Source organism: Entelurus aequoreus, linkage group LG23 (assembly GCF_033978785.1).
Source record: "Entelurus aequoreus isolate RoL-2023_Sb linkage group LG23, RoL_Eaeq_v1.1, whole genome shotgun sequence".
Taxonomy (NCBI): Eukaryota; Metazoa; Chordata; class Actinopteri; order Syngnathiformes; family Syngnathidae; genus Entelurus; species Entelurus aequoreus.
The window spans coordinates 40,318,532-40,331,154 of NC_084753.1; the positions used below are offsets into that span (position 1 = coordinate 40,318,532).

Sequence of the window (12,623 nt, forward strand, 5' to 3'; positions counted from 1 at the left end):
ACAGTTTTTTAATAAGTTTCTCAGGGAATTTTTTTATTTATAGGACAAAAAATATTAAAATTGTCATTTTTAACTAGAAAATGGTTCTCATTGTACAATAATTATGTCGGAATATTTTGAGGAAAAAAATAAAAGTTGCAAGAAAAAATTATGCCATTTTACATGATATACATTTTTTGTGGGAAAATTCCTACTTGTTTATTTGAAAGAAAGTTTCAATATTGTGAGAAAAGTTGTCATACAAACAGTTTTTTAATAAGTTTCTCAGGGAATTTTTTTATTTATAGGACAAAAAATATTAAAATTGTCATTTTTAACTAGAAAATGGTTCTCATTGTACAATAATTATGTCAGAATATTTTGAGGAAAAAAAATCAAAGTTACAAGAAAAAATTATGCCATTTTACATGATTAAAGTCAAATATATTGTGGAAAAAGATAATTTTTTGAAAGAAAAAAAAACTGTCGTACAAGAATTTTTAGTAGTTTTCTGGGAAAAAAATATTTCACAAAAGAAAAAATATTTAATTTTACAATATTGAAGTCAAATATATTAGGAAAATGTCATTTATCTAGAAAAAAAGTTCTCACTGTACAATAATTGTCGGAATATTTTGATAAAAAAGATCAAAGTTCCAAGAAAAAAATATGCCATTTTACGTGCTTAAAGTCAATTATATTGTGGAAAAATAAAATTTTTGGGAAAATGAAATAGCATCGTGAGAAATAAGCTGTCGTACAAGAATATTTTGTAATTTTCTGAGAACAAAATCTTAATTCACAAAAGAAACAACATGTAAGTTTACAATATTAAAGTCAAATTTCTTAGGAAAAATGACATTTATCTAGAAAAAAGGTTCTTATTCTATTATAATTATGTCGGAATATTTTGAGAAAAAATATAAAAGTTACAAGAAAAAAGTTAGGTATTTTAGACCTACTTGAATGGATTCACAAAGTTTTGGCCTAAATTACAATGAGCACATTATGTAGAAGACGCTAATTCATTTTCGTATCTTTTACATTTACATTTTGAGGAAAAATTGCGGGAACATTTTTTTTAATGAATATTTATAGGATTAAAGTTAAATATTTAGTGAAAAAACTCTCTTCCACAAAGAAATCCCCAAAATATTGTGAGGAAATATGTTTTACAAGAATTGTGGGAAATATTTTAACAAAAATAATGTATATATATATTTTAAATTATGCCATTTTACATGATTCAAGTCAAATATATTGTGAAAAAAGTCCTACTTATTTATTTGAAAAAAAGTTTCAATGTCGTGAGAAAAGTTGTCATACAAGAATATTTTATAATTTTCTGAGGGAATTTTTTATTTATTTTACAGGACAAAAAATATTAAAATGGTCAGTTTTATCTAGAAAAAAAGGTTCTCATTGTACAATAATTATGTCAGGATATTTTGAGAGAAAAAATAAAAAGTTCAAAGAAAAAAAATACGGCATTTTACATGATTAAAGTCAAATATATTATGGAAAAAGATCATTTTTTGGAAGAAAAAAAAAAATTGCAATATTGTGAGAAAAAACTGTCGTACAAGAATTTTTGGTAATTTTCTGAGAAATTTTTTTTAATTTACAAGAGAATTATGTAATTTTACAATATTAAAGTCAAATGTATTAGGAAAAATGTCATTTGTCTAGAAAAAAGGTTCTTATTGTACAATAATTGTCGGAATATTTTGAAAGAAAAAATAAAAGTTCAGAGAAAAAAATATGCCATTTTACATGATTAGTCAAATATATTATGGAAAAAGATCATTTTTTTGAAAAGAAAAAAAATGAAAAAAAGTTGCAATATTGTGAGAAAAAACTGTTGTACAAGAATTTTTGGTAATTTTCTGAGAATTTTTTTTTAATTTACAACAGAATGATGTCATTTTACAATATTAAAGTCAAGTATATTAGGAACAATTTCATTTATTTAGAAAAAAGGTTCTTATGCTCCAATAATTATGTCAGAATATTTTGAGAAAAAATATAAAAGTTACAAGAAAAAAGTTTGCCATTTTAGACCTGCTTGAATGGATTCACAAAGTTTTGGCCTAAATTACAATGAGCACATGTAGAAGACGCTAATTCATTTTCATATTTTTTACATTGTGAGAAAAACTTGGCGAAAAATATTTTTTATGATTAATCATAGGATTAAAGTCAAATATTTAGGGAAACAACTCTCCTCCTCCAAATAAAACCCCGAAATATTGTGAGGGAAAAAAGTTTTACAAGACTTTTGAGGAAATATTTGAAAAAAATATATTTTGAGAAAAACTTTTTTTTATTTTTTATTATGCCATTTACATTTTTATATAGGAAAAGTTCTCTTTGTACAATAATTATGTCAGAATATTTTGAGAATAATAACATTTAGAAGAAAAAATTATGCCATTTTACATGATTAAAGTCAAATATGTTGTGGAAAAAGTTGCACTATTGTGAGAAAAAACTGTTGTATAAGAATTTTTAGTAATCTTCTGAGAAAAAGCTATTTTACAATATTAAAGGCAATATTTTCATTATTTAGAAAAAAAGGAATATTGTGAGAAGAAGTTCTTATTGCACAATTATGTTGGAATATTTTGGAAAAAGGCATTTTTGGGGGGAGGTTGCCATATTGTGAGAAAAGCTGTCATACAATATTTTTTTCCGCAATTTTCTGAAATTTTTTATGTATTTCTAAAGACAAAAATTATGTAATTTACAATATAAAAGTCAAATATATTAGGAAAACATGTATTGTTTTATTTAGAAAAAAAGTTAGTGTAATATTATGACAAGAAGTTCTCATTGTACAATAATTGTCAGAATATTTTGAGAAAAAATAAAATGTACAAGAAAAAAATATGCCATTTTACATAAAGTCAAATACGTTGTGGAAATGTTTGTTTTTTTTAAATAAAAAGTTACAATATTGTGAGAATATTATTTTTATTATATATATTTATTTATTGAGGAAATTATTTTACAAGACAAAAATTGTGTAATTTTACAATATTGAAGTCAAATATATTAGGAAAAATGTCTTATATAGGAAAAGTTCTCATTGTACAAAATTGTCAGAATATTTTGAGAAAAAATATAATAAGAAAAAATGATGCCATTTTACATGACTAAAGTCAAATATATTGTGGAAAAAGTTGCACTATTGTGAGAGAAAACTGTCGTACAAGAATTTTTAGCAATTTTGCTGAGAATAAATTTTATTTCACAACAGAAAAAATAAAACAATGAGCCATTGAGTGTTCACGATATCCATGAGGGGAATTTTGTCAGAAGGATGTGTAACTTATGAATTATTATACATGACTATCTGAGGTTAGTTCCTCCTCTTTTAAGAGTTTACACATTGGGAGGCATTCTTTTCAAGGACCTATCAAAACATGCATCAGTCTCCAAAACAATATAGTTGAGGGTGATACGTTTAATGAAGTCTTCAATGATTGTTTTTGTCATCCTAAACAGAAACCCACATCCTGGCTGCCAAAACGAAGAAAAAGTCAACGCCAAAAATGGTTAAAAAAAAAAGTGATTGAAAGCAAATCTTTATTCAGAAGTCAAACTACAATAAAAATACTTTAAAGTTAAAAAAAAGAGCGCCCCCTTCAGTTTGCCGCCTGCTGGGCCTGCCGGCGGAGCAGCACGTAGATCTTCTCCTTGATCCAGTCCTTGTTGTACGGTTGGTACGTCTGCGTGTCGGTGCGATACCTGCGGGAGGAGGGGGGATGTTACCATCTTGGGCGAGGGGTTTCTATGGCGACGTGGCGGCGCTTACACCAGGCAGCTGAGGTCGGACAGGTCGTCGATGAAGTCGAAGAGCTGGCTGATGTCGTACGTTATGGACGGGCTGTTGGGGTTCATCCTCTTCAAATGCTCCTCGTACATCTTGCACACACCTGGAGTGCCACACCGTCATGTCGGCCAGCCAGGCAAAATGTCACTCCAGCAGCACTGAGATCAAACTCGCCCCAACTACCTCTAGGTGACGTCGCCATTGTCAACACCAACAAAGACGCCGACTCAAAAAAAACTGCTCCAAAGTACGTAAAGTAAGGCTCCGCTTTTCCAAAAAATGTGCTAGCTCGATGCTAATATACATTGGCTTTGCGATTGGTTAGCATTAGCAATTTTACACGGCGGCTTCAACACCTCCAAATTTGTTGATGAAAACTACAACTGGTACTCCCTGATTGTGCGCTGCCGAACATGCTCCTCTGCTCGTTAAAGCAGCAATGTCATGACGACGGAGGGGTGGGGGACCGCTACTTTTTACAGGTGGTATAGTACCGAATATGATTTATTAGTAGCGCGGTACTATATTAGTACTCATATACCGTACAACCCTAATATAGCGTATGATAGTTTGTAAAAATAACAATATATTAGACAACATATATTGTTTTATTTAGAAAAAAAGTTAATGTAATATATTATGACAAGAAGTTCTCATTGTACAATAATTATGTCGGAATATTTTGAGAAAAAATATAAGAATTACAAGAAAAAATTATGCCATTTTACATAGTCAAATATGTTGTGGAAATTTTTTTATTTTTAAAAAAAAATAAAAGTTGCAATATTGTGAGAAAAAGCTGTCATACAACATTTTTTTAATTTACTGAGGAAATTATTTTACAAGACAAAAAAATGTCTAATTTACAATATTGAAGTCAAATATATTAAGAAAAATGTCTTATATTGGAAAACTTCTCATTGTACAATAATTATGTCAGAATATTTTGAGAAAAAATATAACAATTACAAGAAAAAATTATGCCATTTTACATGATTAAAGTCAAATATATTTTGGAAAAATAAAAAAATGTATACATTGTGAGAAAAAAGCTGTCGTACAAAAATATTTTGTAATTTTCTGAGAAAAAAATGTTATTTCACAAAAGAAACTGTAATTTTACAATATTGAAGTCAAATATATTAGGAAAAATGTATTATATAGGAAAAGTTCTCATTGTACAATAATTATGTCGGAATATTTTGAGAAAAAAATATAAAAGTTACAAGAAAAAAGCATAGAGCTACTTGAATGGATTCACAAAGTTTTGGCCTAAATTACAATGAGCACATTATGTAGAAGACGCTAATTCATTTTCAAGTAGATTTCTGAGAAAAGTTGTCATACAATAATTTTTTATAATTTTCTGACGGGAACATTTTTTATTTTAAAGCACAAAAAATATTTAAAATGTCATTTTTGTCTAGAAAAAAGGTTCTCATTGTAGAATAATTGTCGCAATATTTTGAGAAAGTTACAAGAAAAAAGTATGCCATTTCACATGATTAAAGCCAAATATATTAGGAAAATGTATTTTTTTATTTAGGAAACAGTTCTCATTGCACAATAATTATGTCACAATATTTTGAGTGAAAAGAAAAAAATTACAGGAAAAAATTATGCCATTTTACATGATTAAAGTCAAATATATTGTGGAAAAAGTCCTACATTTTTTTTTTTTTTTTAAGTTCAATGTGAGAAAAGTTGTCGGACAAGCCATTTTTATAATTTTCTGAGGGAAAACATTCTTATTTTTCAGGACAAAAATTATGTCATTTTACAATATTAAAGTCAAATATATTAGGAAAAATGTCATTTATCTACAAAAAAGGTTCTCGTTGTAAAATAATTATGTTGGAATATTTTGAGAGAAAAAATAAAAGTTACAAGAAAAAGTCAATTATATTGTGGAAAAAAAAAAGTTGCAATGTTGTGAGAAAAACGCTGTCGTACAAGAATTTTTTGTAATTTTCTTGAGATCAATTTATTTCTTGAGAAAAATTATGTAATTTTACAATGTTAAAGTGAAATATATTAGGAAAAATGTCACTTATCTCGAAAAAAATTTATTCTACAATAATTATGTCAGAATATTTCGAGAGAAAAAATACAACTTCAGAAAAAAATAATGCTATTTTACATGATTAAAGTCAAATATATTGTGGAAAAAGAAAATGTTTGGAAAAAAAGTTGCAATATTGTGAGAAAAAAAACTGTCTAACTGCACTAATTTTCTGAGAAAAACATTTTATTTTGATAAGAGAAAAATCATGTAATTTTACTATTAAAGTCAAATATATTAGTTGGTTTTTTTTATTAATAAGAAAAAAAATTGTTAGTAATATTGTGTGAAGAAGTTCTTATTGCACAATAATTATGTCAGAATATTTTGAGTGAAAAGAAAAAAATTACAAGAAAAAATTATGCCATTTTACATGATTAAAGTCAAATATATTGTGGAAAAAGTCCTACTTTTTTTTTTTTTTTTTTAAAGTTCAATGTGAGAAAAGTTGTCGGACAAGCAATTTTTATAATTTTCTGAGGGAAAACATTCTTATTTTTCAGGACAAAAATGTCATTTTACAATATTAAAGTCAAATATATCATTTATCTACAAAAAAGGTTCTCATTGTAAAATAATTATGTTGGAATATTTTGAGAGAAAAAATAAGTTACAAGAAAAAGTCAATTACATTGTGGAAAAATAAAAAATTTTGTAAAAAAAAGTTGCAAAATTGTGAGAAAAACGCTGTCGTACAAGAATTTTTTGTAATTTTCTTGAGAACAATTTATTTCTTGAGAAAAATTATGTAATTTTACAATATTAAAGTGAAATATATTAGGAAAAATGTCACTTATCTAGAAAAATTTTTATTCTACAATAATTGTCAGAATATTTCGAGAGAAAAAAATAATGCTATTTTACATGATTAAAGTCAAATATATTGTGGAAAAAGAAAATGTTTGGAAAAAAAGTTGCAATATTGTGAGAAAAAAAACTGTCGTGCACTAATTTTCTGAGAAAAACATTTTATTTCGATAAGAGAAAAATCATGTAATTTTACTATATTAAAGTCAAATATATTAGTTTTTTTTTTATTAATCAGAAAAAAAATTGTTAGTAATATTGTGTGAAGAAGTTCTTATTGCACAATAATTATGTTGTAATATTTTGGTGCAAAATTGTGAGAAAAGCGGTCATACAATATATATTTTTTGTAATTTTCTGGAAAAAAAAAAAGAAGATATTTCCCAAGACAAAAATATTAAAGTCAAATATTTTAGGAACACGTGTATTGTTTTATTTAGAAAACAAGTTAGTGTAATATTAAGACAAGAAGTTCTCATTGTACAATAATTATGTCAGCTCGTCACCTTGACTTGCCATTTCAAAGCAAGTTATCCATCAATTTGTACGTACACAAATCAAATAACCAAACGCAAAGACAATAATGTAATGATATTTTATATTTTTACATTCACTGTTACAAGGGCGGCCCTGACTGCGATGTGGCCCTCCATGAAAACAAGTTCCACACCCCTGCTCTAATAATGTGATACAAGAGTGTGTTGATTGACAGTCTAAAAGTAACATGTCTTCCTTCACTCGCTATGTTCGCCCTTTTTATGTATAAAATATAACAATCACAAATCTACATGGCAATCTTGGAGAGAAAAATCGCACTTAGGTTTTTTTCTCAAAATACTGCAGCCCGAATAAACATAAAAGTATCACATTTTGGTCCCTAGTGGCTATTGTTGAATGTTACCACTGACATTGGACAATGTGGAAGTACAACAAGGGAAAAAGTGCACAAGCAAACACTAAAGAAGAGAATGACGGAGAGCTCACCTTCCATGCACTCGTTGACAGATTCATAGTCGGCGTACGTGCGTCCCTCCGGCCTCTTGGTGGGCTGCACCAGCAGGATGGTGTGTGACTATTCAAACATGGACCAAACATGACCACTTGTCATTTTTCACTGACATCTTCATTCAGAAATGGCTTTTTTATTGTCTTGACTCAGATTGTGGCTCCATCTAGTGGTAGGCCAAAGAATCGCTTTATTGACGCCACAACTCCCAAAGGTAAGGGCCATTTATTCTTAACAAAAGACACTTTTTAAAAAAAAAAGTTGGAATATTGTGAGAAAAACTTGACCAAAAATTTTTTTTTTAAATGTCAAATATATATTGTGGAAAAAGTTTTATTTTGGGGGGGGGGGTGAAAAGTTGCAATATTGAGTGAAAAAGATGTGGTACAAGAATTGTTTGTAATTTTCTGAGAAAAAAGTGTTACTTTACAAGACAAATCATGCAATTTTACAATGTTAAAGTCAAATATGAGGAATTTATTTTCTTTTTTCTTAAAAAAAAAAAAAGGCTTGTAATTTCTCATTGTACAATAATTATGTTGGAATATTTTGAGGAAAAAAAGACAAAATTTACAATAAATATTTTACATGATGAAAATCAAATGTATTGTGGAAAAAGACAATTGTTTTTTGGGTGGTAAGTTGTAATATTGTGAGAAAAAACTGTCATACGATCATTTTTAATCATTTTTTGAAAAAAAATATATACTTCCCAAGACGACAATTATGTAATTTTACAATATTAATATCAAATTTATTAGGAAAATTGTCATTTTTTTTCCCGAAAAAAAGTTAGTGTAATATTGTGAGGAAAAAAGTTCTCATTGTGCAATAATTGTCAGAATATTTTGAGAAAAAAAGATAACATTTACAAGAAAAAAATATGCTATTTTACATGATTCAAGTCAAATATATTGTGAGAAAAAACTGTCGTAAGAATTTTTAGTAATCTTCTGAGAAAAGTTATTTCATAAAAGAAAAATTATGTAATTTTACAATATTAAAGGAATGTTTTTATTATTTAGAAAAAAATATATATTGTGAGAAGAAGTTCTTATTGCACAATTATGTTGAAATATTTTGGAAAAAGGCATTATATTTTTGGGGAGGAAAAAGTTGCCATATAAGAATTTGTAATAAGTTTCTGAGAAATGTTATTTTACAAGACAACAATTATGTAATTTTACAATATTAAGGACAAATATATTAGGAAAAATGCAATTTTGTGAAAAAAAAAGTTATAGGTAAATATTTTTAAAGAAAAATATGTACGGGAAAAATGTTATTCTTTTATTTAGGTAAAACTTCTCATTGCACACTAATTTTGTCAGAATATTTTTTTTTAAAAAGATAACATTCACGAGAAAAAAATATGCCATTTCACATAATTAAAGTCAAATATGTTGTGGAAAAAGTTTTATTGTTTGGGGGGTGATAAGTTGCAATATTGAGTGAAAAAGATGTGGTACAAGAATTGTTTGCAATTTTCTGAGAAAAAGTGTAATTTTACAATATTAAAGACAAATATACGTATTAGGAAAAATGCAATATTGTGGGGGAAAAAAGTTCTAAGTTATAATAAAAAACCACAATAAAAATAAATAAATAATACTCTGTGAAGTAAGTTATATTTCATATGGTGAGATGAGTGAGATTATTTTGAAAATGAATGGATGGATGAGATAAATTCAGAATGTTTATCATGGTTCTTCTTCTTTGTACTTTGTAAACACTTTAAGTTTGAAGAGTTTCTTTAAGTGGATCATATTAGTACATTGTTTGATTGCTTTGCTTAGTCCATTCCATCATTTAATTCCACATACTGATATACTGAAGGTCTTAAGTGTTGTATGTGCGTACAAATGGTTTAAATTACATTTTTCTCTACGATTATATTTCTCCTTTTGTTGAGAAGAATTGTTGTATATTCTTGGCTAGCAGGTTATAGTTTGTTTTGTGTATAATTTTAGCTGTTTGCAAATTCACTATGTCGTGGAAATTCAGTATTTTTGATTCAATAAATAAAGTGTTTGTATGTTCTCTATATACAACATTATGTATTATTATAACCGATCTTTTTTGTAACACCGTTAATGAATTAAGTGTACTTTTGTACTTATTTCCCCATATTTCTACACAATAACTCAGATATGGTAACACTAGCGAGCAGCAGAGAATATGAAGTGATTTTTGGTCTAGAACATCCATCCATTTTCTACCGCTTGTCCCTTTTGGGGTCGCAGGAGCCTATCTCAGCTGCATTCGGGCGGAAGGCGGGGTACACCCTGGACAAGTCGCCACCCCATCGCAGGGCTTAGTGTATACACCAAACCAAAAATAGTAATTTAGTATATACAACAAACCAAAAAAGTAGTAACTTAGTATTTACAACAAACCAAAAAAGTAGTAATTTAGAATATGTGTACAGTTCCACTAATGGACATTGGAGTGTTACTTTCAAAGGCAAAATTAAAGTATTGCTAGAAACATAATTTTATATGGGACTTTATTGTATTATATGTATAGTACATGTTCCAAAAAGCATAAAACACAGTATATTTAAATATACTAAATGTAAAAAAGGGAATAAATATTCAAAATAATCTAGTTTGGTTACACCATCATGAGCGCAACACAAGGTTGTAAAAGTTTCAACTACAAATCTAAATAAGATGTCAAAAGCAGACTGAAATCAAATACACACAGCTTAAAGATTGATCAATACCTATTTATGATGATTTATCAAAATATATAAGAAATATACCCGAACAGAACGCTCATGATGGTTACACCAAAAAGTAACGCTATGAATTGCGTTTTTCCAAGATTTTGGGGCATTTTTATGTTATTTCCAAGCATCTCCTTTTTATTATCGTTGATTTTAAATGGTCAAACTAATGCATATTATATATGCATGCCTAGTAAACAAACAAAAAAATCATATTTATTTTGATTGTTACATTTTGAAGTACATTTGTGCAGGTGAGTGTGAATGTACCCATTACCAGAGCTGTACACATATACAAAAAAGGTGTAACTTAGTATATACAACAAACCAAAAAAGTAGTAATTTAGTATATACAACATACCAAAAAAGTAGTAAATTAGTATATACAAAAAAACAAAAAAGTAGTAACTTAGTATATACAAAAAAAGTAGTAACTTTGTATATACACCAAACCAAAAAAGTAGTAACTTAGTATATACACCAAACCAAAAAAGTAGTAACTTAATATATACAACAAACCAAAAAAGTAATAATTTAGTATATACAACAACCAAAAAAGTAGTATCTTAGTATATACACCAAACCAAAAAAGTAGTAATTTAGTATACACAACAACCAAAAAAGTAGTATCTTAGTATATACAACAAACCAAAAAAGTAGTAACTTAGTATATACAACAAACCAAAAAAGTAGTAATTTAGTATATACAACAAACCAAAAAAGTAGTAATTTCGTATATGCAACAATCCAAAGAAGTAGTAATTTAGTATACACAACCAAAAAAGTAGTATCTTAGTATATAGACCAAACCAAAAAAGTAGTATCTTAGTATATACAACAAACCAAAAAAGTAGTAACTTAGTATATACAACAAACCAAAAAAGTTGTAATTTAGTATATACAACAAACCAAAAAAGTAGTAATTTCGTATATGCAACAAACCAAAGAAGTAATAATTTCGTATATATAAAACAAACCAAAAAAGTAGTATCTTAGTTTATACAACAAACCAAAAAAGTAATAATTTCGTATATACAACAAACCAAAAAAGTAGTAATGTAGTATATACAACAAACCAAAAAAGTAATAATTTCATATATACAACGAACCAAAAAAGTAACTTAGTATATGTTTTGCTTTATTCATGATTGACGTGTTTCTTGCTACTTTATGTTGTATATTTTTTTACATGAGATTTCCAGTTCGTTTTATCATCAATCATTATATACCTAGACACTTACTCTTTCAATTTATATTCAGTCAATTTGTATTCGTGTTTGACTTTCTCTTCTACTTCTACCAAATAGCATTATTTTAGTTTTACTGAGATTCAAAGATAGCTTTGATTGATTAATTGCAACTTGTATTAGTATATTGCACAGTAAGTACATATTCCGTACAATTGACCACTAAATGGTAACAAGTTTTTCCAACTTGTTTAGGTCGGGGTCCACGTTAATCCACTCATGGTAGCTGACAATTTAACGGCGTGTTTTGCAAATGACAAATAATCATAACGTAATTAAATAATAACAATATGTATGTGTAGGTCTTTATGTGGTGTTTATTCAGCTAAACACCACACGTTTATGCTAACATGTTTATGCTAACATTAGCGGACTGCTATCAAGTTTCGCGAGTCACATTCATTGAAATTGATAAAACGACATAAACACATCAGTTTAACATTTAGAAAGGATCGTTCTCTAAGCGCAGCACACCTACCATGCTTTAAATGTAGTTTCCGCTCGCTTTGTTGGGAGTTTTCTTCGTAACTTCAAACCGTCTGCGTCTTTAACACGAATTGACCTTGTGACACCGGAAGTACAATGTGAAGAGGTCAAAAATAATTATTCCAATTGTTTTTAGAAATTAGATTTTGCTCGATATTTAAATCAATAATTATTTTTTTAAATTTTTTTTTTACCGTTTATTTAGGGATATTTCATTTGAACATTATATCGTAGTCGTGGGTACCATAGACTTCTTATAAGTAGACGCAGCATTGGTTGCTGTGACGTGAGAAATTGGGCCGCCATCTTGAAGTGGTGATGAGGAGCCGGCGAGCAGCCTAAACTGACAGTTGACAGGTAGAAAACAAAGATGAGCGGACTGTTGAAAATAGGAATCGGGGGATTACTTTTCACAAGTAAGATTTAACATTAACGTACTATTGGTTGTATTTTGTGAAAAGAATATTACCACA

General features: G+C 28.0%; 1 protein-coding gene across 1 annotated transcript; it reads right to left on the reverse strand.

The window, feature by feature from the left end:
- Positions 1-3,550: 3,550 nt before the first annotated feature.
- LOC133641124 (enhancer of rudimentary homolog) lies at positions 3,551-12,268 on the reverse strand. Its single transcript, XM_062035004.1, has 4 exons — positions 12,143-12,268; positions 7,668-7,755; positions 3,797-3,917; positions 3,551-3,729 (listed from the first exon to the last, which is right to left on the reverse strand). Exons 1-4 carry the CDS (start codon positions 12,143-12,145, stop codon positions 3,627-3,629), a joined length of 315 nt encoding a protein of 104 aa, XP_061890988.1. The 5' UTR covers positions 12,146-12,268; the 3' UTR covers positions 3,551-3,626.
- Between the last annotated feature and the right edge of the window lie 355 nt (positions 12,269-12,623).